The sequence below is a fragment of the Dromiciops gliroides genome, chromosome 1 (assembly GCF_019393635.1).
Source record: "Dromiciops gliroides isolate mDroGli1 chromosome 1, mDroGli1.pri, whole genome shotgun sequence".
Classification (NCBI taxonomy): Eukaryota; Metazoa; Chordata; class Mammalia; order Microbiotheria; family Microbiotheriidae; genus Dromiciops; species Dromiciops gliroides.
The window spans coordinates 240,016,755-240,043,432 of record NC_057861.1 but is presented as its reverse complement, the minus strand read 5'-3'; the positions used below and the strand labels follow the sequence as shown (position 1 = coordinate 240,043,432).

The following is a 26,678-nucleotide window of genomic DNA, read 5'->3' as shown; positions in this document are numbered from 1 at the left end:
CACTAAGTGTGTGTTCTTTCTAGATAGATAGATAGATAGATAGATAGATAGATAGATAGATAGATAGATAGATAGATAGATAGATAGATAGATAGATAGATAAAAAGCAACAGCGATACCATTAAATATTAGCAGTGTGTGTTTTGCTTTGCTTTGAGTTTGTAAAGGTGAAAGGTGACTGTGCAAGAAAATGGAACAGTATATTTGCTGTGAGACAGGCACTAAGGACTCACTCCCATACTCAGTTATAATTCATGACTGTACTGGTGGGAAGCCCTTATCCCTCTGTGGAGTTAATGCATCTCTACTGTAGCCTGCTGAGAGCACCCTGCGTCCCCTCCCACCATCTGTGCATTCACTGGCATGCTCTCTCTCTCTCTCTCTCTCTCTCTCTCTCTCTCTCTCTCTCTCTCTCTCTCTCTCTCTCTCTCCTTGTCTTCCCCTTCTCTCTTTTCTTTCTCTCTTCTTGTTTCTTCTCTCTCCTCTCATCACTCCTCTGTGTTTCTTTCTGTCTTTGTCTCTCATTTTTCTCTCTCATTCTGTCTCAGTCAGTCTGTCTGTCTCTCCAACTGTCTCTCATTTTCTCCTCTGTCTGTCTCCCTCTCAGTTGATATCTCTCAATGTTAAAGCTGTCACACTACAGACTACTACTGCTGGGTAAAGGTGGCTTTATGAAGTGGATTCATGTTAAATTGTCATTTAACTGGGGAAGAGCTGGAAGGAACACATTACAGTTTCATTTAATGTCTCATTTAGAAAATGCTGATTAGAAAATGGACAGGGAGGCATCAATTGCCTTGCACCAATCTCTGACTTGAAAGAGCTGAAAATTTGCTGCCAATCACCAATTACAAATATGTACTTATGGTGTTGAAATGATTTGGGACCAGGAAGGCAGTGCTAGCCGGGTAGACAAACCTAGCAGAGTTACCCATGTTCATACTTTGAGCTTATTCTTCTGATTTCCTTGGAGCTGAACCTGAGTCTTAGCAATCCATTCCTGAAGAATGTTTACCCACTGGTCAGTCAGTTAAGGCCAGCCAGCAACAAGAACACCATCCTGGCTTCTCTACAATGGCTGCCCCAGCTGTGGTCTGGTGCCACCCGCTCTGAGGAGGAGAGTTAATTGCCTCTGTGCTACCTGAAGCCTCAGTTCATAATGACCAGGCTATGGCTTTACAGAACCTCACTTAAAATAGATGGGGTGATTTGTGTGTTGTGAGCTGCTGTCTGAAGGGAATTCAGCCAAGACAGCCAAACTCATTGCAGTTTAGATAGACCTCAGTGGAATCACAGAAATAGATGGTTTATCAGCTTGCTTCCTGCCCCACCCCACCCCCATTCGATTCCCTTTTTCACCCCCATTTCTTGCTGCTGGGTATCTACAGGGACAGTGTTGGGACAGGAGCTTCCTGGGCCCAATGGGCCAAATCAAAAGATGGAGCCTTACCCAGTTCACTGTTGGTATAAAGATTAATTTTTGTTTTTTTCCAAACATGTGATTTTTAACGTGGTCTGTTGTTTATATTTCTTTTAAAAAGATAAATCAAATCCAGACCTGAAATACTAGTGTATGAATTTAACAGATGTGATGTCACAAGGGACTCACTGTTATAAACTGGAGAAAGGGCCTTTAAAAAAAATACTTTAGACCCAAGCTTATTCCAAAGAGGTTTTAGAACCACAGAGGAGAGGTGAGAGGTCATTCATTAAGACAGCAGCACCCACCCATCATTCAACCTTCCATGCAATTGCTCTAAAATCTAATTCTGATATTTGGGTGATAGAGTCTCGTCCCCTCCCCCCTCAACCTCCCCCCTCCCAATCTCCCACCCCTGCTTGAGCTCCGAGTGAAAGTAGGGCAGGAAGGGCTCTAGCTCACTGTCCAGGTTTTCTTAGGTGAAAGATCACTTTGAGATGACACAGCTGAGTAGTCAGGCTGAAATCCTGGTTGGTATTTTATTAATTTTGCACCAAGATAAATCCTGAAATTCTGACAAACTCCATGACAGGTGAAATTCCTTCTTGCAGAATCTGCTCAGCAAGAGGCTGCTCATTTCGTTCTGTTCCGAGGCAGGCAACAGGAGGGCAGCTTTATAATCAGCCCTCAAAGGACCCCCAGCCGCCCCAGAGTCTCGGGCTGATTGAATAACTCCTGGGCCTCTTCCCCTAGGCCTCCATCAGCAGGGGTCCTGTGGAAAGCAATCTCCCGCAGACTGGCACTGAAGTGAGCTTTAAACTACCATTTTCTGCTCTCTAGAGGAGCCTGGAGTACTAAAAGATAGATGGACTGCAGATATTTTATGAGAAACTGTCAGAAGAAGAGCAGAGTAAATGTTTTTTTTTTCCTTCTTCTTTGAGTCACACACTACATCACTGTTGAATTTCTCCCAGAATCTTTTACATTTAAAGTAAGAAATTAATTGGTTGCTAACCTTTCATCCCACCCACCCCCCTCTTCGTTGTCTTCCTCTTCCCTTTTTTTTTTCTTAAATATTCACACAGAGGCCCTTTGCTTAACCACAGTTGCAGAAAATCAGTACCATTTGCACTGAAATATTTATAATGACAGAATGAAAAATTGGATTCATTTTCTGGACTGTAGCCGAACAGCCTGCAACTTTGTGCGGCATTGTTTAGCATCTCTCATTCCCTCCTTTCATTGGAACCCTTTGCAAAAACATAGCACATGGACACTTACCTACGTTTTGGAAGAATGCTTACCAAAACACAGAATCCATTTTAAGGCTTTAAAAAAATAAAAGAGAAAAGAAAGAGCACATATTTTTCATCTACACCATCATGTGGGGGATGGATGAAGAAAGGCGGCAAATAGAAAGGAGTCAAGGAGATGAAACAGGTAGAAAGGGAAAGGGTGTGAAATATGTAATGAGGAGTTTTTTAGACGTTATAAGGGAATATAGAAAGCCATCTGTCCTGCACTTTGCAGCAAGTACAAATGGTATTCAGCATACCATAGTACCTTGGGGTAGATTTTTTACTGCAGAGATGGGAAAAGAGAACTGAGATGCGTGCGTGTAACTTGAATACCTCAATTCAACTTTTTTTCCTCCTGTTTCTTGATTGCTGAATGGGACTTCTTTCTGCACAATCTTCATGTAGAGCATTGTTGGTTGGTTTCTTAGCACACAGCTGATTGGTTAAGTTAGCCAAAGGAAAGGTGAATGGTTGTATAGTGGGCAAAGCTATATTGCTGATTCAGAGGATTATAAATCTAAAACTGGAGGGGACCTCAGAAGGTATCTAGTCATTTTACAGATGAAGAAACTGAGGCCTAGGGAGTGTCATAGGAGATTTCAGAGAGAAATTATTTCCTCTATAGGGATAAGGAAAATATTCATGGAGGACAAGGCAGTAGAATTGGCCTTGAAGTTTGAGTGGGATTTCAATATTCAGGAGGGGAGGGATACATTCCAGTCCTGGAGATATAATGAGCAAAGAGAGGGAGCCTGGGAGAGCTTGGTTGACTTCTGAAAACAAGGGGCCATCCAGTTTAGCAGGGTGATAGAGTATGTCAAAGAAATCATGTGATTTTGTATTTCCTAATGATATATTTCAAATAGGCCATATCAATCAAACACACACCAAAGGAAGATAAAGTGATTTGGAGTTTTTATTTTCTTTAAAGATAACTCTTTAAGGAATCATCTCTCAGAATCTCAAGAGGACCCAAAGACCAAAGTAATAACCCAAGTATGCAATGTAAGCCAATGGAAAAATGGAATTTGACATGGTGAATTTGAACTTAAAGACAGCTATTCTATATTGTATAAGTAGAATGCAAGCCTTTTCTCATATACATAAATGCCCTTTAATTTGAAAGTGATATCTAATTTTAATACTTGTTCATAATAATGCTATTAATGATACCCTGTATTTTATAGATACATTATTTCCCCAAAAAAACCTGAAAATGACTTGACTTATTCTAGCTTGACAATATATATGCAAAGTGGATATAAGATATTATTATCCCCATTTTCTATACTCCTGTCTCAACAGAAGTGCCCTGTGTTCTACAAATATCACTATTCTCTGAAAAAACAGTTAAGTACAAATTCTTCTGGAACCTCAAATGCATTTGGAATACCTAGGAGAGCCTTGCTGCTCAACTGTTCTTCTCCAGGTCATATTTTCTTAATCATCTGCAAGCTGCTATTTTGAAAAGTTGAGTTACTTCAATCCTGTAGGGTTGGAAAAATAATCTCCATGCTCAGATTGGCATTTGAGAGAAATACAGGGGAGAAAAGAGGTCATTTACTTTTGGAATCACCCAAAAATTTATACTAGGTGTAGCATGTGACCAAAAATAAAAAGACTGGAAGTTTTCTTAGTCTTGAAGATTTGTTTTTTTCATTGTATTCCAAAAATGGTTTTGAGAAATATGCTGACAGTTCAGCATGAAATGATATGTGTTCTCACACAAACTGCAATGTAACTTAAGAATTTAGCCTGAAGTTATTTGACTGTAGCATGGCTTTGATTCAGGGTGGAAGAAAAGTTTCCTTAAAAAGTGTGTTTTGAGATTTGACAATAACTTTTCTTCAGTGCTGTGCACAGATTCAGTAGGCTGTTTCTACTTAGGTCTTATTCTTGTTCTTGACTTTTTGTTTTTCATATGCATACATACATATATGTGTGTGTGTGTATATATATATATATACATACTTGCATGGGTAGGGCTCTGACATTTTTCTTTATATTTGCATTTCTTTCTTTCTTTCTTTCTTTTTTTTTTTTGCCAGGCAATGGGAGTTAAGTGACTTGCCCAGGGTCACACAGCTAGTAAGTGTCAAGTGTCTGAGGCTGGATTTGAACTCAGGTACTCCTGAATCCAGGGCCAGTGCTTTATCCATATATTTGCATTTCTAACAACATATGTGAGCCTGAAAAGTTAGCCAAAATGAATGAAAACCCTTGCAATGGTTCAGAATTAATCTTCTCTTCATAGAATGGTGGGAAAGCCTTCAGTTAGGTGCACTGGTATATGTGTGTATTGAATACATGCATACATACACACACCTGAAAATAAGATACACATGTAAAAATATATGCCTATGTACATATGTGCATGCTTGAAGTCCATATATTGATCTTGAATAATTCAAACAGCAAATTATCCCATCTCTCAACATCCAAATGTAATTTGTAAGTTAGATTTAGTCTTCACAGTTACTAAGGTTTAAGCAACTCATTGTGAAGTGGTAGGTTTTGGACCATTAAGAAGAAGTGACCTTGAGGTAGAGAGAATGTAAGGATCCCCAGGGAGTTCCAAAAATCATGGCTCATCCATGCATTCAAATACACACACACACACACACACACACACACACACACACACACACACACACACACATATATATGGGGAAGCTGTCCTCTTCTCTGTGTGGTAAATCCTAGAGTGGAAACTTTTCTACATCAACACAAATCATAACCTATTTATAACTTGTTAGATGGGTCCCAAGGTATTTCCTGAAGCACAGAGAGATTGTGACTTGCCCAGGGTCACATGGAAAATGAGTGTTAGAGCTTGAGCCCAAGTCCTCCTGACTCCAAGTCCAGATATCTACCATAACACACTGCTGTGTTCTCTCTCTGTCTCTCTGTCTGTCTCTCTGTCTCTCTGTCTGTCTCTCTGTCTCTCTGTCTCTCTCTCTGTCTCTCTCTGTGTCTCTGTCTCTCTCTCTCTCTTCCCTCCTTCTCTCTCTTTAGTTCTTTTTATGGTCCTCTGTATCTGGCTCTGCTTCCTGTTTCTGTCTTGGCTCTGTCTCTAGTTCATCTGATTTCTTGCTTCTTTATCATTTCTCTCCTTTTTCCACTCCTCTCTATAAAAATCACTCTTATTTCTACAAGTTCACAGAATTTCTTTAAATATTTTTAAATGATAAAGAGAACAGGGCTTAAGACCGAGAAAAGCAGTGAGGCAGAGGTCCTAGGTGAAGGAGGCAGAGCTACAAACCAAGTCATCAGTATGAGAACTCCTGAAGTGCATGTTTTATCTTAATATCCTAGTTAGCAACTCTCTGGGAATATTTCTCCCTCTCTCTCACTCTTGTCCAGCTCCTTCTGTGTTGTGGCTGGTTTGCATTTGTGTTTGGAGTGCCAGGCGGGTTTAATGAAGTTATTCTTTTATAAATTTTGCAACACTGAAGCAAGCGTGAGGGCTTTAAATTAGAATAAGTGCCACTTCTGTATGGCAGGTTCCTTTGAGGACTGATTAGAATCAGGCCTCCTGTTGCCTGCCCCTTTATACGTGGCAACATTGCTGTGTGTACTTGTTTATAGCTTACCTTTGAATGTGCATGAGTATGCACCGCGGCAGGCTTCATTGCCCTCTGTTAGTCAAGATTCTGCCTTTCTTCCCGGATCAAGTTAAATACTTCACTTTAAAGAGTTTTTTTAATTATGTTGCTTTATTGTAATGAATTAAAATTAACTTGGAGTAGCAAATTATATAAGAATGTGAGGGTTATAGATTAGTCTCACCATAGCTACAGCACATCTTTGTTTGAGGAATGAAAGTTCTATCTTTCAGATGCCTCTGAGCCTCTTGAGATGGGGATGGGGTGTAAGGGGAACCAGTCTCTTTCGAGGGCAGAAGAGCACTGAGCCCCTCTCTCTACCTCAGAGATCATGAGATTTTTAGTACTCTACTTGCCCAGTGAAATGAAGAGTGAAGGGGACCTCCCACAAAGGAAAGTCACCAAAGATATAGGTCAAAACCTAGCCTCACAAGGTTGAAATCAGGTCAGTGAAGAGAGGAGGAGGAAGAGGAGAAATATGTAGCTCTTTATGACCTAGGTAAAAAAACGAGATTGGAGGAAAGTTGTGGAAGTAGGGAGGACAAGAATATAGACTGTATTATCACACTTTGTGACCTGAAGGCGTTCAATAAAGGACAAGAAAAAAGACAGATAAACAAGGACTAGCTCAAGGAACTTTGATTTCTCTTTCCTTTTCTCTTGTGCATGTGGGAGCCCAATAATGAACAGGCAAGGTCAAGGTGGAAAATGAAGTTTGTTCAGGAAAAGAAAGAGGAACCCCTTTATTCAAGGAAAAAACAGGCTTGAAAAGAATATTCTTTTGCCACATCTCCAAAATCAGCATTTGTGATTTAATAGGGAGTGGTCAAATAGGAGCAGAAGCATAGTTTATTTACAGTTTCTTGGAGGGAGTTTCTTTGGGTTTAAAATAGAATCTGTCCAGTAAGGTTGCATTGTGTCAGGATAAAAGACTAATCTGGGGAGAAAGGTATCTCTGGAGGGACTGAAGAATCAGGATTGCGATGATGTTATCCTCCCAATGAACCTCCTAACAAAGATTATTTTTTTTTAATTAAAAAAAAATTTTTTTTTTGCCTATAAAACCCATGCATGTATGTAACTGTATTTCTCCCTCTGGAGAGTACCCATTTTCCCTTGTCAGGCACGGAAGTCCATGAGCACTTAAAAAAGCAGAGCTGTAGGCTTTCCCATTTGCACCTGTCTGAGAGGAAGGTATAGTGAATCTCAGGATTCCTTTTTCTTTATTGTCCCTAAAGTCAATGAACTATTGGGCAGGTGCTTCTCTGATGATTTATAACTTGTTTGACTAATTTCTAATGTGAGTTTTCCTCCCAGAGTGTAGGGCAATGCTTCTAATAGAAAAATACTAATATGGGTACACTTTTACACACTCTCAAGGAACTATTTTTCACGACTACCACCAGTAATTTTGTTTAAAGGAATCCTTGTCCATAGGAAACTACGGAAAACTGGAAGGAATCTGTTTTTTTTTTTTCCTTCCGTTAAAGGTTGCCCTTTGCATATAAATTACAACTCTTTGTGCTTCCCCCATTCTAATGGGATGACCTTTTGGATCCACTGGACAAGAGTTTAAATCCTAAGCCCACCAGTCAGTTTTTAAATCAATGCCTCCCATGCTCCAGAAGTTCAGTGCTCTAACTTCATATTCAAAGGGCATGATGGATGTGGATTAGGTACTGCGGGTCTGAGGATGTGTCTAAGTGACAGGCACACAAATACCCACCTGTCTAAAGAACACATACCCAGGAGTGGGACTTTGGCTCATCTCAATAGCTAGACCCACTAACAGAGACCTGCAGGATTTCACAGTCTGAGAGACCTGGGAGGAATAGAAAAATATGAAGCATTTTCAACAGGACATTCCTGACCAATTATCAATTTAAGCTTCCATTATTTGTCACTAATTACTACATGAGGCTGTTAAATATTTAGCAGGAGTTTGTTTAATTGGGTTTGACGATAGAGGAGACTGGCTGAACATGGCTGGAGCGCCAGGAGTCAGTCAGTTCTGGGTACCCGGAGCTTGACGGAAAGGAAATTTGTATTCGCATAAGATGAACACATCTCGGTGTCAGACAAGATTTTTTATTCTGTTCCTTGCACAGTTTTATTTATCTTTAAGGTATCTAAAATTAGAGCACGAAGAAGGGGGCACTACTCATGGATGTAAAATTGGAAGGAGGTCATTCTTAACCTTGTTTACAGATGTTCTAGTTTAGAAAGCACCAGTGTGATAAATTAAACATTACAGGGGGAAAAATTAAAGCATAGCAACAACTGGCACATGAACACATCTGTGTCTAAAATGCTGACTTAATCCCTGAATATCATATTAGATAGCATCTCCTATCAGACCCCTCCACTCTTCTATATTATTCCTCTGTGCAGATGGTTTAGGATCCAGTTCCTGCTCTGCCTCATGCCCTTTTGGACAGTTTACCTTTAGTGTTCTGTTGGCCGGTCAGTGAACATGGTCACGCAAAGACATACAATAACTCATTTTGCTACTTTAAAACAAACAAAAATGCCCCCCATAAAATGTTTGCTCTTTGAATGGGTGCACTCTGAAATGGCAGTCCTTTTTCCTACTTAGAATATTATTTTAACCCAGTTTAATGGACTCCGGTGTATGCTATATTCTGTTTCAAATGGCCAGAGCCATTGCTAAGAATTTTGTAACCAGGGTAGGTACCACAAAATATTCTCGAAGCAAGAAATGTTACCGAGTCCTCAACTGATATTGATGGAGAGAGTGAGAAGAGGGGAAATAAAAAGCGGTGAAGGAGCTCACCCCAACTTGACACCTGGTAGCTTCCTATCTTACCTAATTATTCTTGCTAATGAGGTTTGAAGCTCTTGTTTCTTTGCTTCTGAAGAACTGCCAAGTGCTCTCAGTGTCCTCTAAATCCAGCACCCAGGAGCAAAGGCCTGATTGCCTTGCCCTAGTTACAGATCTGTAAATAGCACACTTCAGGACTAGGATAGTATGCAAAATGCTTCTCATACAGAGACAGGGCAGCTTGTGCCTGAAAGTTTACTACTGCCTTTACTTATGTTACTAAAAAAAATAAAAGTGAAAATACTGCTACTTTATAAATCCCTCTTTCCAACTTATGACTCTTTTACACTATGGATCCATTTTGTACATTTGCTTACTTTCTTAGCACAGTACAGATATTGTCACTCTACTAACCAGCATTAATTAAATAATTAGTTATTGTGAAAGCATCTGAATACTCATTTGCATAATACATGAGCCAGTAAAGCCCATCAGATTTTGTTGCTTTTCATTGCTGTGATGACAACCATGGAAGATTTTCCACAATTGCCCTGTTGTAATGGAAAAGAACAGACCCGAATTTTAGTCCAGGATTGCTTACTACCTAGTTGTAATCTTGGGTGAATATGAATACCCTTCTAGGGCTTGGTTTCCTCGCCTATAAAATGAAGAGATTGGACTAAATGATGCCAAAGTTTAGAGCTAAAGCTCTAAAGTGATTCTATGATTATTATGATTTTTATTACTGTAAGTTTTTACTTAGGAATAAATTGTTGGCATTCCCTGATTGAGTAGACAGGGAATTCTTCTGTAGCATATCAGAAAATCATAGATTTAGAGCTAGAAATGATCTTTGAAGTCATTGAGTCCAAACTCCCTCATTTCGTAGTTGAGGAAACTGAGGCACAGAGAGATTTAATGACTTTCTAAGTTCACACAGTGACTAATTGTCTGAGGCAGGGTTTGAACTCTGTTTTAAACTCCAAGGCTAGCATTAAATCCATTATGCCACCTACTTTCCTCAAATTACATGTTTATTTCCCTAATTAAAACCTCATTTTCCAGTTTAACATGTGATATTTTCCTCCAAGTCTAAAATTTTAAGGTTATTATGGCTCAGTAAAAAGAGTGCTGGACTTTGGAATCAAGGACCTAGGTTTGAATTCTGGCTCTGCCACATCTACCTGGGTGACCTTCATCAAGGCTGTCTCTCTGGGCCTCAACTTACTCATCTGCAAATTGAGAGAATTTAACTCTATGACCTCAAAGGTCCCTTGCAGTCATATGTCTGATTTTACAGTCATCAGTTCTACTTTTTTTTTTGGGGGGGTGAGGCAATTGGGGTTAAGTGACTTGCCCAGGGTCACACAGCTAGTACATATCAAGTGTCTGAGGCTGGATTTGAACTCAGGTCCTCCTGAATCCAGGGCCAGTGCTCTATCCACTGCGCCACCTAGCTTCCCTTGTTCTACTTTTAATGTAACAAATTTGGCTCATTAAAAAGTTGACATTTTGTTTAAAAAAATGAAAATGTTTGAGAGGATTAAAGTAATCTATAGATGGATATAGATCTAACTCACCTTGTATTACACCCCACCACCCTCCAAAAAAAGAAACCCTCTATATAAAAGGTCTTTTTCAACAGTCCTCAGGTTCATGACTAAACACATCACACACACACACCCCTGGATATCCCTGCCCTGAAAAAAACCACCAAATAGTAGATTTCAAAATAAAGCATAAGGGTATGGAGAAAGAATACAGACCATTCTGATACTGTTTTCATTTCTTTGAAGAATTACAGACCATGGGGCAGCTAGGTGGCACAGTGGATAGAGTACCGGCCCTGGATTCAGGAGGACCTGAGTTCAAATCCAGCTTCAGATACTTGACATTTACTAGCTGTGTGACCCTGGGCAAGTCACTTAACTCCAATTGCCTCACCAAAAAAAAAAAAAAAGAATGATAGACCAACCACTGTTGGTTTTAGTTATGTAGCACTCCTGTCTTTGGAGATTAAATTGACATCAACTATTCAGCCACCCACATAACATTTATTTAGTGCCTACTGTATTCTCAGTACTATCGTAACTGTGAAGGCAGATGCTAAGTTGAAGAAGACACAACAGAGCTTCCATCTGGTAGAGAAGATGAGACCCATGCAAAAGGGATGCTGTTGCCCAAGGGAAAATCTGAGAACTACAATAAGTGGGGTACAAAGTGCTATATTAGTTCAGGGAAGTGAGGAAGTACTTCTGATAGGGTAGACTAGAAGATTCCTCATGTAAGAAGTAGGATCTAACTTGTACCTCGAAGGGTAGGAATCAGACTGGTGAGGAGGAGGGAGAAAAGTATTCCAGGCAGAGGCATGGAGGGAGGTTGTAAACCATAGGGTGAATATGGGGATGAGTGAATAGAAAACTCTGGTTGGCCCATAGGGAACCTAAAAGCATAAAGGGGAGTAGTGAGAGACCCGGGTTAAAAGATATATTGGGGCCCAACATTGGAGGGCCATGAATGGCAGAATGATATTTCCTTTCACTACAATCCATAATCATTATGCTCATTTTCCCTCCCCAATTCAAGTTTGTTGGTTTAATTTTATATCAGCTACCTAATAGGTCAAATACAACAAACCCACACCCTAATGTCTCTTTGCCTATAGATACAGCTTTTCAGAACCAATAAATCCACTCATCTCAATTCCCTCCCAGGCCCTCTCAAATCCAATATATAGAGAACCCATCTGATCTCTAAACATAGTTATTTTGTTCTTCTTAAGCATTTGGCAGCATGACATAGTAGATACAGAAACAACCTTCTAGTCAGGAAAACTTGGGTTTGAGGCTCACCTTAAATATATACTGACTGTGTAACTCTGGGCAAACCACTTAATTTCTCATTGCTTTAGGCATTCCCATTAAGGTTTCACTACATGTATAGATTCTGTGTTGGTAGAGAAAGTTTCCCCATCAGCAGTCATCTATACCTATGGAATCAAAGGCTTGATTTTTGGTATTTCTTCCTCACCTTACTATAAAACACCCCTCCAAAAAGCATGTCTAGGACTTGGGAATTAAATGACATCATTTGGGCTAGCACTTGTAGAGGGACCAAAATTGGAAAATGCTTTAGTTGACTCTGTTTTAGTGAACTAACTTGCATAGGATTCAAATTCTCAGTTGCTCAGGGTATCCACATCATGGAAGACACAAGTTCTCTTTGTTTGGGCTCTGAAATATAACCAGTTCCTCTGAACAGAAACTTTTATATATATGATTTTACTTGGCATAGGCCCACCCCAGATGACCCGATAGGTCTTCTTTCCTAACCCTGTTTTCTAGGTAATTTAAGATGGATCTTAAGGGAACAGATTTTTTTTTTTTCCAGTGAGGCTTATTAGAATGTGGAATGGTTTCCCAAGGGAGGTGATGGAAGACTTGCTGCCAGTCATTTAAAACTGGGCTGTAGAATAGACTTGAAGAAATAATTCTGTACTAGCAGAGAGATAGATTGGATAACCTAATAGTCTTTTTCTGTCCTTAATTTCTCGTATTGTCTGATAATATTTTTTTCTGATGATGCCTTTTCACCCTTCACTTGAATGTGTGTCATCCGGCAAGTATTTTGAGACGTCAGCTCAAGCCCATGTGAACTGTTAAGTGTCAAAAGAAAATGTATCAGTGTCTCCCCTAAATTCATGGTAATGACATTACCACACAAAAAAAATAAAAAGGGAATTCTGTCAGTGCAAACATGATCATAAATGCAACATTTTTGGCATTAAAGACAGTGGCAAAAGAATTCAATGGCAAGATGAGTTTCTAAAATGTCATTGCAATGTCAAAACAGAAGAATAAAACCTCTTCCTGCTAAATCTCTGGTTAAGTGGAAGTTTCCAGGCAACTTCCCTGCCTCTCAAAAATCATCTTCACCCATGTGCTTTTGATATTCTGAGAGCACATCAGATAACTGTGTCACATTTGTCTCTTCAGGAATCTTTTCTTTTTTCTTTTTTTTTTTTGCAGGGCAATGGGGGTTAAGTGACTTGCCCAAGGTCACACAGCTAGTAAGTGCCAAGTGTCTGAGGCTGGATTTGAACTCAGGAACTCCTGAATCCAGGGCCAGTGCTTTATCCACTGCGCCACCTAGCCGCCCCCAAGAATCTTTTCACTGATAACATACATCTAATGTATCTCATATGAATATAAATCTAAGTATCTAATACAATAGGGCACCACCACCAAGAGTGAATAGGCAGCCCTCAATGGGTCTACACAACAAAGTGGGCTTTTCCAAGATTCCTTAGTGTAGTGCTACATATGCCATGGTTTCTAGAAATTAGAGGGTGAGGAGTAAACAAGTGGTGTCCAACCATCGTACAAGCACTTGTAGATTGGTTTTCCGATACCCTTGAATGTGATTTTCATAGCATCCCAAAATGGCAATGCCAGAGCCTGGAACAATTTACCTTTAACTAACCCAAAGTGGCGAGTAGTTTTGAGATTGTGTGGGCTTCGAAAACCAATAAATGATTTTGCTGAAATCCCAACCACCTTATTAAAGTTTTTAAAGGCTACACTTGATTTCATGACAATTTCTTCCCCAACTCGGGAAAAACCTTGTGTCCTGTCACCATTAGCTGCAGACAGTTAGAAAACTATTATGCTAGGAAAGAAGTTTGGAATAAAAGGGAGAGGGGGTGGAGATATAGAAAATCTTGATTAGAAAGTATAATTTAATAGAACATGTATTGAACCAAATGTATTGATTAACGCAGAAGATATAGTACTTATATTGATTCAAACCAGAGATTTAGTACTAAAAGCTGTAAGCCAAAAAAGCTGTTGCAGATTGCTACAAAAGTCAGTTTAATGCTGTCCTTGAGAATGCCTTCACAAAGAAATTCTTCTAATGTTTGAGGACTAGGTAGAATGCGGTATATGTCAGTTTGATCCCGGAGGGTTTTATTCTGTACTCTAATAGCTGTTACGAGCCTACATTATATCCAAGGAGTAATTTTCCTTAGGGGTGCCCAGCTCGCTTTGTGTCAATATTCTAGCATTTTAAGTCACGTACAGTATATGCTTCTGGGAACAGTGCAGGAGCCAGCCAGACTCATAATGGTCTGCATTCATTAATAAAGGCAGAAGCTTCTGTCCCTCCATTGCCCACTACAGGGATGCCTCCCTGGCCTTCCGGGACCCGTACAGACACATTTAAAGAAAGCTTTATTTTGAGTGGGCAGGAGATGAAATGCAGGACTTGCAGGCATTTCCTAAGTCAGCTATATGCCCGAGCACAGGGGTGACCTTAATGGGTCAAAGAAGAATGCAGGTCAAAAGACTTATTATCCAGCCTGTTGGAAACCAATTGCTTTTGTTTAAAAAAAAAAAAAAAGCAGTGGTGCTTAAAGGTTGATGGTAATGTAGAATCCTATTTTATAGCCTGCCGACTGTGTGTGCACTGTAACATGCGTTTAGAAAAATAAAAGCATAAAGATTATCCATAATGTTTACAGATCCTACACAAATGATAATACGGAGTGTAACATAATGAGTTAATCAGTGATGATTGATTACTGATGTTTGTGTTCTTCAACTCAAGAAAAAATAACATGCTGCTGGGGTGCTGTCACCATCTGTTGAAAAGAGCATCCACATTTAATCTTGATATTTCTTTATTTGTTCCCTCATTGCATTGTTTCAGAGGTACAATTGCCTTCTATTTCATCTGGTTTAAGAAGATCTCATTTGAATTGAATGCAACTGCACCTTGAATCAGGGGCACTAATGGGATAGTGAATTAGTGGGTATCTTATTTGGAGTTGTTTCATTCGTCTATTTTTTATAAAATCATGCTGCTTATTTTTGCTTTGCTTTAAAAGGGTATCTGGGTGTTTTGTTGTTGTTTTTTTGTCTAAGACAAATACACATAGGTCACATCCCCTCCCTTACCTACCACCAAATGAGTACCATATCTGAACCAAAAAGCCTTTTTAGAACTTAACCTTCAAAGGCCACTATTTAAAATATTAATATAATGAATATAATATTAATGTAGTTACTATTATCTGAGCCGTAACTAGGATAGGCTGACTAGAGCCTTGCCCCAGGGCATCAAAATTTAGAGAGAGCAAAAATACAACACATGAACTCCTTCAATAGCTAGAAGCCACTGTAGTAACTAATTCTCCCTCCCATGGAACTGAATTAATGGTGTTCTTAGCCCCACATACACCCCATGGGGTATGTGTGTGTGGAGTGGGAAGAACTGATCTATGATTTAACCAATGTAGGGAATTATGGTTTATGAAAACATATCTATTGATGCATATATGCACTTTCTCTGAAATTTGTAGGCTTAGAGGATTATCTAGGATATTGAGAAGAGACTTTATCCAGAATTTACTTGTAAGTGAAACAATCACCCTCCTGGTCCTCTCTGATTACAAAGGACAGACAACAATGACTTATCCAGAGTGACATAAACAGTATGTGTTGAAGTCAGGACTTCATTTCAGGTCTTTCTGATTCGGAGACCAGATTTCTATCCACTAAACACCACTGCCTCTCAGTAATTATCCTAATTACTTTTCGTATTATTTTCATACTAGGAGTTACAAAGACAATTCTTAGTAGTTTTGTGTTGCCTGTCCTGGGCTTCAAGGTACTTGTCTCAGATAAAACCCCTTTTCTTCTACTGTCAGATTTCAAGCTGCTGGCCTCAGGTGCATTTTATGCAGGTGACAAAATGTCTAGATATTGTTCAATTATTTTTCCTGGCTATTTTGTGGAGGTCAATAATGAACTACAAAATCTAGACAAGGTGCTATCCCTTATAAAGAGCCTTAAAGCGGGGATGGGGGGGGGCGGCACTCAATCTAAGAACATAATGTTAGGGGAGATAAGAAACTGACTAAGCTCATAAACCCTTGGAAGCTGTATTGTCCAGACTTCGTCCATGCAATGCTGGCTACGTTTGGGACATCTGAGGCTTAAAACAGTACAACACGCTGTAGCAAATTCCATGTATACGTTGTATGAAAATGGAATCACCAGGGTGGACATTTCCAGTAGAAAGATGGGCTACTTTGTTCATATTTCAAAAATTCATGCAAACATATGTCTGTGTTCTGGTTTGCATTTTAAGTAGAAATAAACAATTTCACTGTTAGATGTGGTCAGATCTCAGAAAGAGTCTGAATTAGTCATCTGTTGCAGTGCCAAGTATGAAAGAGAAATTTGAGCCTCATTAAAACACACACACACACACACACACACACACAACTGGATCTCATGTTTAAAAAGAAATACATTGTGATACAAAGAATGTTTTGTGCTCTTCAGCTGTCTTTAGCTTTCTGGAACTGAACTTCACACTTAACAGTAAAAACAATAAAGCAAAGATTCTTTCAAATGGGGTGTTAGCACCTTTATAGGAGAAAGTGTTTTTGAAACTTTCTACCATTAAAGCATAATCTTTAAATGGATCTTCTTTTGAAGGTGTGTTGTGGGTTTGATTTTTTTAGCAACCCCCCCCCCGAAAAACAACTGTTCATAACTGGGATTAATGGTTTGCAATTTTCAGTTACTTAGACATGGGGTCTCCAGTGGATGGCTTTTTGCAGCATTGAATATGGCTCTCTGTGGGATTACAGAAGTTCTCCTCTTCCTACTTCCTTTTCTATCCTAACTCCCCATCTCTGTCGATGTTACACTGATGTACTTCTTGATTATGTAAAACACTCTTCCCTTCATTGGAACAGACTTTCTCCCCCCCCCCCCCTCTCATAACCTGTCATTGCATTAAAGTGCTTTGGGGACTGTGAATTGCTGTGTAAAATTGGTGAGATTACCCACTGCTTTGTTCTGTAGCAACCAATGTGGTGGTTTCCTAAGGACCTGAAGAGTTGAAAACTCACTATGCTGAGAAGGCTGCTCTTTGATGGCCTGTCCAGCGTTATTCTACTTTCTCTACTGAGCATTTATGCCTCCAGTATCTCTAGACTGATTTGTGATAGTAAGAAAAGTACAGTAGTTAGGGCAAGTGCAATTCATGTTTCTTCTCCTCCTTCCTCCCTTCATTTGTCCTACTCCAACCTGCACTAGCTGTCTTGTTGGCCTCCCCTGTTTCCTTATATTTATCATCCACTTCTTCATGATCATCTGTTTTTGTGATGTCAAGGTGGAGGCTGATACCACACTTCTTTTTTTTTTTTTAGTGACACAATTGGGGTTAAGTGACTTGCTCAGGGTCACACAGCTAGTAAGTGTTAAGTGTCTGAGGCCGGATTTGAACTCAGGTCCTCCTGATTCCAGGGCCAGTGCTTTATCCACCACACTTCTTTTTGTTCCTCCATATAAAGTAGAGGTGACCTTCAAAACCCACAAATTTCCATGGGGCATAGATATGTAACTAGAAAGGACATCAGACGTCATCCAGCCCAATCTCCTCATTTTCTAATAACTATGGAAATTGAGGCCCAGAGAGTTGAGTGACTTGCTGGAGATCACAAAGTTAATAAGGAGCAGAGCCAAGATTCAAACATAGATCCATGAACTCCTTAATCCTTGTCACTGCACCCACTGCCTGGAAGATTCTCCATGGGTCATTTCATTAAGACTGGAGACTACATTGCACTGAGAATGGGGAAGGAGCCTTGGGGGCAGCTAGGTGGTTCAGTGGATAAAGCACCAGTCCTAGATTCAGGAGGACCTGAGTTCAGATCTGGCCTCAGACACTTGATACTTACTAACTGTGTAACCCTGGGCAAGTCACTTAACCCTCACTGTCCTGCCCCCCCCCCCCAAAAGAGAGAGAGAGAGAGAGAGAGAGAGAATGGGGAAGGAGCACAGCCATACTTAGACTCCCATTTTGAAGGGAGTTACAGTTCTGACTTTTTATCCACCTTTCCTTCTCACAGACATCTCTCTAAATAGTTGAATAATTTCCATATTTAATCAGTATTTAAATTCTTTCTACTTGCTTGGTCGGATAGACGTGGTGACAGTATGGAAAGATGTACATAGAAACCATATGTGTATATCTCTGTTCAAAGATGGCTGTTTATCAATTTTATTTTTTCATGTCAACTTTTTCATGTTAAGGAGTGCTTATCTTTGAGTTATTTATGAAAGCCTGAGTTATTTATCAAGGTGGTTCTCTCACATGGCATCATCCATATTCACAGCTCACAGATACTCATTAACAAACTAGCCTTTCTCTACATTACTATGAAAACCCTGACTCCTTGTTAGAGCAGTGATTAACATACTAAAGTATCTGATTGTTAGTAGGGTAAGATTGGAAAGCTAGGCCCTAAGAACCTTTTTTTTTTTTTTTTTTTTGGAGGGCAATGAGGGTTAAGTGACTTTCCCAGGGTCACACAGCTAGTAAGTGTCAAGTGTCTGAGGCTGGATTTCAACTCAGGTCCTCCTGAATCCAGAGCCAGTGCTTTATCCACTGCACCACCTAGCTGCCCCCTCCCCACTGCCAAGAACCTTTTTTTTTTTAGTGAGGCAATTGGGGTTAAGTGACTTGCCCAAGGTCACACAGCTAGTAAGTGTTAAGTGTCTGAGGCCGGATTTGAACTCAGGTACTCCTGATTCCAGGGCCGGTGCTCTATCCACTGCGCCACCTAGCGGCCCTGCCAAGAACCTTTTAAAATTGTTGGTTATCTCTCCGTATCACGGCATAACCCAATCATATCAGATATATGATTCTACTTTTGATCAGTTGTTTTTCAACCATATCTGACTCTTCCTGACCCCATTTAGGATTTTCTTGGCAAAGATACTGGACTGGTTTGCCATTTCCTTCTCCAGATCATTTTGGGGAAACTGAGGAAAAAAGGGTTAAGTGATTTGCCCAGGGTCACACAGCTAGTAAGTGTCTGAGGCTAGATTGAACTCAGGAAGATGAATCTTCCTTGACTACAGGCCCAGAACTCTATCCACTGCAGCATCTAGCTGGATGATTCTACTACTTTGCCATTAATTCAAAGATGAATTTGAATTCCAGCTCTGCTACTTACTACATATGTGATCTTGGGCAAGTAACTTTCTTGTCACTGAGCCTCAGTTTCCTTTTCTGTAAAATTAGGTCGACTAGATAATCTCTAAGTTTACTTCTGATTTAAAACCCTACACCTTTAGACCTAAGACAGCATTATCTCTACTTAATTAATATGAGTAATTTACCTTCTATGATTTTAAAGCATTTCTAATACAGTGCACAGAACACTGAATGAAGTCAGAGGATCTGGGATCAAATCTTGCCCCTGATGCTGACTTTCTGTGTGGCCTTGAGCAAATCATTTAGCTTTCCTGGGCCTTAGTTCCCTCATCTGTAAATTATGAAATTAGACAATATGACCACTGTGGTATCTTTCAGCCCTAAATCTACAAGCCTATGAAATGATTGCATATTTTTTTTAAAATTCAGAGAAGATGGTCATCCAGGTGGCGCAGTGGATAGAGCACTGGCCCTGGAGTCAGGAGTACCTGAGTTCAAATCCAGCCTCAGACACTTAACACTTACTAGCTGTGTGACCCTGGGAAAGTCACTTAATCCCAATTGCCTCACTAAAAAAATAAAATAAAATAAAATAAAAAAATTCAGAGAGGAATGCCTGCAATTTTCTTTTTAACCCCTTGAATACCATTGAATTTGAAGTATCCTTCACAGGCATGAGAACCTACGTAAAGAGGCATTCCTTTTCAATCTGAATGTGAGAATGACATAAAATCTGTCCCTTTCACTTCTAGAAACACCTTTCTTCCAAAATTTATTATTATTATTATTATAGCTGGGTTGTGTTTTTTTGTTGTTGTTGTTTGCTCTTGTTGTGCAATTGTTTCGGTAGTACCTCACTCTTTGTGATCCTATTTGGAGTTTTCTTGGCAGAGATGTAGGAATGCTTTGCCATTTCCTCTCCCACCTCATTTTATAGATGAGGAACTGAGGCAAACAGCGTTAAGTGACTTGTCCAGGGTCACACAGATGACCAGTGTCTGAGGCCAGATTTGAACTCACAAAGATGAGACTTCCTGACTCTAGGCCTGGCAATCTACCCGCTGCACCACCTAGCTTCCCCCATTACTCTAGCTGATATTTTTATGTGTATATTTTTTAAATCTTAAAATCCCTCTGTGAGATCATAAGAGTGTAGATTTCGAGTTAGAGTGTATCTTAGACCATTCTGTTCCAACCCATACATTTTACATAGGAGAAAACCAAGGCCAGAAAAATTAAGTGGCTTGGCTATGTGTTAGCCAAGGACAGGGCTGGGATTTGAAGCCAAGTCTCCTAATTCCAAATCCAGTCCTCTTTCCCATTTACCTTGCTTGCCTCCCTGATGGATTCAGTTCCATTTCATTCCCTCTAACAGGAATTTCTTTAGTGCCTAGTGTGTTCCAGGAACTATGCTGGCTACTAGAGTTACAAATGCAATAACAAAATATATTCTGCCATCAAGGAGCTTATTGTCTACTAGAGGAAGAAAATATTACAAAAGTTATGCCTCTATATAGTGAGGTATAACCCAATTTTCAGAACCTGCCCAAGTCAAATATGATTAAAAATCTGTTTCACGAGAATGAGTTCTCAAGAATTCATTGGTTTTCGAGGGATAATGATTAAGTATTTAAGGATTAAATAGCCCTTGGGTACTCATGTTTTGCTTTGGTTTTAATTTGTTTGTTTCTACATATGAGTAGAAAGAATAGTTTGTTTTTAACAAATATTTCTTTAATAACTGCTATATGCGAAACATCGTACTAGCTGATATAGGGCATAAAGGGACTCAATAAACCGTGAGCTCTGCCTTCAGAGAGGTTACAATCTAGTTTGGGATACATCACATAAACAAATATCCACAAGATGAAATTATACATAGGTACTTCGAATAGTTGATGTTTTTATAGCAGAGATGGGGAGAGAAAGTAGATTGTGGTACAGGGAGCAGTGTGAGTAAAGGCCTAGAGAAATGGAATACTGCATGGAGAATAAGCAGTGAGTAGTCCAGTTTACCTGTATCATATTGCACATTGGTGAGAGCAACCTGAGATAAGTTTGGAAAGGAATGGTGACACCAGATTATGGAGAGCCTTGTAAGGTTAAGAAATTTCAACTTTACCTGGTAGGCAATAGGGGGCCATGTGTAAGGAAACTCACCATGGTCTAAAGGATGAATCGGAAAGAAGAAAGAATAGAGGCAAGAAGACTAGGGAGAAGGTAATTAAAATAATGGTGGGTGATAGCAAGTGACTGAACCAGGTTACAGGCTATTGGTGGTGGCATTAGAGAAGAGATAACAAAAACAAAAGAGGTTGTAGAGAGAAGTGATGAGGGAAATAGAAAAATAAAATAGTAACACCAGAATTTTCAAAACAGGAAACATGGTTAATGATGTCACTGATAGAAGCAAGAAGTCAAGATGGGAAGTAAGTTTTGAAAGAAAGATAATAGCTTCAATATTCTCTTTGAAGTACCATTGATTAAGGGGCATGTTTGGACATCTGGGAGGTAGTGTAGTATTGGGGAAAGACAATTATGTATGGAATTGGAGAACCTGATTTCAATTCCGGATCAGTTACTACCTATGTGATCTTAAGCAACCTCTCTGGGCCCACATTTCCTTATCTGCAAAATGGCGGATGTATTGAGCAATCCTTTCCAACTCTTGGCTCAGTGATCATATATACATTGTAGCTTTTAAAAAAAATCACATACTCCCCTGGCACAGCAAGTGGGACAAGGTAGATATTTTTTGTTCTGTGTTTCTTTATTATCTAATTCAACATCCAGTGGCTCACCTTGATTTCCAAACCCTGGTCCCCATCTCCAGATCATTGTATCTGAGTGTTATGAGAATAGTAGGAACTGTTTGCTTAATGGTCTCCATCAGACTCCATAAGATTCTTGGCATGAATCCTCCTTGTTTAGAGGGGGAAGCGTTTCCTCATTGCCTTTCTAGAGTTCTTTCTTTTCTCTCTCCTTTACCTTTATCACTCCCTCCCTTATATTATACTCATCTATGGACATGTCTTATGCCCTCGGTAGAATATTTGTTGTTATATGCATAGCACCTTGCATATTGTAGGTGCTTAATCAGTGTTTAATTGAATTGAACCACTCCCTAACCAGGTAGAAGAGAAGAATTATTAGTAGGAGATGATGTTCCTCTGTCCTCATTGTGAAACTCTGCCCACTACCAACCTTTATGGATCTGACACTAGACACCAACCAGAACTCAAGCTGCTGCAACAGGCCAAAGCCTACGTAAAGGGAACTGAAGTTCATTCACAGCACTGTTCAGTACAACTTCTAGGGAAAATGAGCCATTGTGGTCTCTGTGATTTGCTATACTGTCCTTCCCCTCACTCCTACCTCACTCCACTGCAGGCAGGCATGGGAGCAGGCTCTTCTTAAGAACTATACAAGGGGCAGCTAGGTGGCACAGTGGATAGAGCACCGGCCCTGGAGTCAGGAGTACCTGAGTTCAAATCTGGCCTCAGACACTTAACACTAGCTGTGTGACCCTGGGCAAGTCACTTAACCCCAATTGCCTCACTAAAAAAAAAAAAAAAAAAAAAAAAAGAACTATACAAACCAGGGCACAGAACTATGTTTTATCAGCTAAGCACCTCTCAGTTGTAAAAGAGAGGCTAATTATTCCTTGTCTTCCCCACCCTTTTCAGTCAAATCACATAATCAGTCAATGTTTATTAAATTGGTCGTAAGGTAAGTAACAGAGTACCAGGTCTAGAGTCAGGAAGATGAATTCAAATCCAGCCTCAGATACTTCCTAGCTGTGTGACCCTAGACAAGTCACTGAACCCTGTTTGCTTCAGTTTCCTCATCTGTAAAATGAGCTAGAGAAGGAAATGGTAAACCACTCGAGTAGCTTTGCCAAGAAAACCCCAAATGGGGTCTTGAAAACTGAAACGACTGAACAACAACAACAACAACAACAAAGTGCCTAGTACTTAGTTTAGCTTGCAGGAGTAAGTATGTAGAGCCCACATGGCCCTGGCTCTAAGTAAGCCTCCTCAATCCATGGTCAGCTGCCAAAGTGATCTTTCGAAAGCACAGATCTGTCCCTTTCAGACCCTACTCAGTAAACTCCAGTGGCTCCCTATCATCTCCTGGATCAAAGTCCTCTGTCTGGCATTTAAAGCACTGGGCTGCTTCTTACCTTTCCCAGGCCCCCTACCTGCTAGTATATTCCCTCAGTTTTCCTTCCAAGCTACTCTGTATGTATATCCTTATTTCCCTGTTGTTCCCCCCCCCACCATTAGACATGGGTGCCTTGAGAGCAGGGGCTGTCTTTGACTCTCTTTGTATTACTAGTGCTTAGCACAGTGGATGGCATACACAGCAAGCACTTAATAAATGATGGTTGACTGCCAGATACAGATATTTTACTACAAGAGAGAAAAGCATATAAGCAACAGAAATCAGAATATGTCACATTTTTATAGCAGTTCAAAGGAAAAAGAGAAATTTCCTCACAATACTCTTGTGAGGTTGATGACCTAAGAATTGTTTTCTGTATTTTACAAACAGGGAAAGCTAAGGCTCACGGAGGGTAATTGACTTTGTCAAGGTCATACAGTTAATCCCTGGTTTCTGATTCTGATGCCATTCTTCTTTCTACTATGTCTTATTGTTTTCCCTGTACATATATGCACAAGTGCAAACAGGTTTTAAGGAAAAAGATGGGCCAGTTGAATTTGGGTTTATAGGTCAGACAATGAATTGGGGTAGGGAGAGGGAAAGATAGTCACAAAAAGCTTCCTTGAGGAGGTGGTCCTTGAGTTATAATTTAAAACAAAAATAGATGGTGGAAATTTAAAACCAAGAGGATATTTGTGATGCCCTTAAATAGCAATGTTCTGTTTCTACTCATGTATTTAGAACATAGGAGACAGCGAGGTGACTCAGTTGATAGAGTGCTGGACCTAGAGTCAGGAAGACCTGAGTTCAAATCTCAACCCAGAAAACTCCCTCAAAGTCAAAGAAGTAGAGCAGAGCATTTTGTATTACTGAAAGGAATTCCTCTAACCTCTTCCCTCTCTCCCTCCCAACCCAGCTCCCTACACTAGTGAAATCTCAGGTAAAGAGAGAAAGAAACACAACAAATTCAAAATGTACTTGTAAAATGGGTCAGTCAGGAGGCACACTGGATAGAGCACTAGCTCTGGAGTCAGAAAGACCTGAGTTCAAATGTGACCTCAGATACTTTCTAGCAGTGTGACCCTGCACAATCACTCAACCTCTGTTTGACTCAGTTTCCTCATCTATAAAATGGGACTGATAATAATAGCTTCTACCTCCTAGGGTTGTTTTTGAAGATTAAATGAGAGAGTAAGTATAAAACACTTAGCACAGTACCTGGCACATGGTGGGTGCCATAATATAAATGTTGGCTTTTATTATTTATTATTATTACAGAACAGATTTTTCTTATATTAAAGTAAAATAATGTATACTTTTTTTTCCTAATTTTTCTCTCTCTCTCTCTCTCTTTTTTCCAGAACCATACAATGACCCAACACAGCAGTTAGTGCAAGGCCTGTCTCTTGAGGACAATTTCTTTTGTGGCACAAAAAGGGAACATGTTTTACTCTTTGCACGAAACTTTCATTGTTAATGTATATTATTCAGAAACCTTGTATTGTACCATAAGACTTGTATTATCAAAACTGTTGGATGTTCATGTGTTTGAACTTTTGAGTACCGGATAGACTTGTATATAAAGTGTTGCCCATGTATTATGTTGTCTGATACTAAAATGGTCTTATAAAGACGAGTGGACTTGGGCCCTATTCAAGCAAGATTTAAAAAAAAAAAAAAGCAAGCCAAAAGGCTTAAGTGAAAGTGTGGCTTTCAAGGAAGAGGAATCAAAAACAACTGAGTTTCTACATCGCAGCTATGTTTTGGCTTCCTTTTCTGTATACTTAAGTCTGGAATCTCTCTCTCTTTTTGGTATTTCAACCGTTGAACCCAAGACTATTTTTTATTGCTGAAGATTCTTGCAAACCGTGAAGAGACTTTCTCACAGAGCAGAACCCACAACTGAATAAGGCCCATATATATATATTTGTAAGCCTTGCGATATGACAGATAGCATTATCATATATGCAATAGTTGTTATGTAGATTGTCAAAGAAACTTTTTTTTTTCCTGGATACTATTTGAAGCTTTGAGTGTTCAAATTTTTCCTTAAAAATTTCACACAGCCAAATTCTTGAATCAGTTGAACTAACCTGTATGTTACTGTTATTAATGTTTACTCTGCGGTCTGAACCTGGAGATTACTGGAATTGTTTTCCAAGAGGAAATAAATTCAGTTTACCATTATGTATGAGTGTATCTGTGTTTTCTTTTTCCCTCAGTTACTCTACCATTAAAAACCTAATTGGTTGCACCCTTGGATAGGAAACCCTGCTCTTGAGAGACTATCTCAGGCACTGTTCTCTGCTGTACATTATAACCTCAATCATTTTTAACCTTCTCACACGGGGCCAAATTCAACTGGGAGCATTTCCATCACGTTACATAGGATAAGAATCAGACCCAATATACTTCAGCTCATCGAGATACTAACAGGTCACATTGTACTTGAAAATTCTGACATCACAGATGGATGAGATGGCTGTTTTCTGCATAATTTGCAGCCCAATTCATGTCATGCTGTGCAAATCTGAACTCAAAGTAGATCACTGCAATTTGAGAGGCAGTTTGGCTCATGTGTATTTAAGGAGCAGCCCCGTTCATATAATAGACAAAGCGCAGAAATGGGAGTCAGATGGTTAGGAGTTCTAGGCCTGACACAAGCTGCCAATGCGATGTTGTTCAAGTGGCTTTACCTTCTAGTCTCAGTTCATCCAGCTATTAATCCAGGATGATGATAGGGGCAGTATGTTCATGAATCATTTTTTCCCCCCACGGATGCTATTCTGGGAAAATGGTTAATATCAACAGTAGCTCCATGGTCAGAGTTTAGCTGAAAGGAAATACAGGACAATTGCAAGGTGTGGATTGAATCCTTGGATGTATCTGTGGTCCAAATGAGTTGGAAAAACCTTGCTTTTCCTTCTGAACCTAATCCTGGGAAATGGTGAGAAGATTTAATATTAAAAAGCAGCTCTTGTTCAGAAAACTTTTAACCTTCCCCCCTCTAACTCCCTTCTGAGGATTCTGGCCCAAGTTATTCTACAGCATTATCCTTATGGTTCAGTGGGAAGGAAAGCAGATGCCTACCATGTGCCAGCCACTGCGTTAAGCACTTTACAAACATCTCATTTGATCCTCACAGCAACTCTTTGAGTTAACTACTATTTTACAGATGAGCAAACTGAGGCAGACAAATGCTAAGTAACTTGCCCAGGGTCACATAGCTGGTAAGTATCTAAGGCTGGTTTTCAACTCAAGTCTTCTTGACTTCCTTTTTTTTTTTTTTTTTGTGGGGCAATGAGGGTTAAGTGACTTGCCCAGGGTCACACAGCTAGTTAAGTGTCAAGTGTCTGAGGCCAGATGTGAACTCAGGTTCTCCTGACTCCAGG

General features: G+C 39.8%; 1 protein-coding gene across 8 annotated transcripts in view; it reads left to right on the top strand.

Annotated features, from left to right (window-relative positions):
• ZNF521 (zinc finger protein 521) overlaps window positions 1-25,430 on the top strand; it is a 362,443-nt gene extending 337,013 nt beyond the window's left edge. For all 8 annotated transcript variants that reach the window (XM_043979516.1, XM_043979513.1, XM_043979510.1 and 5 more), the window contains one exon: window positions 24,648-25,430. In XM_043979516.1, the coding sequence (XP_043835451.1) occupies window positions 24,648-24,677 (30 nt within the window). In that variant the 3' untranslated portion in view covers window positions 24,678-25,430. The remainder of the gene's footprint in view (window positions 1-24,647) is intronic.
• The last annotated feature ends 1,248 nt before the right edge of the window (window positions 25,431-26,678 follow it).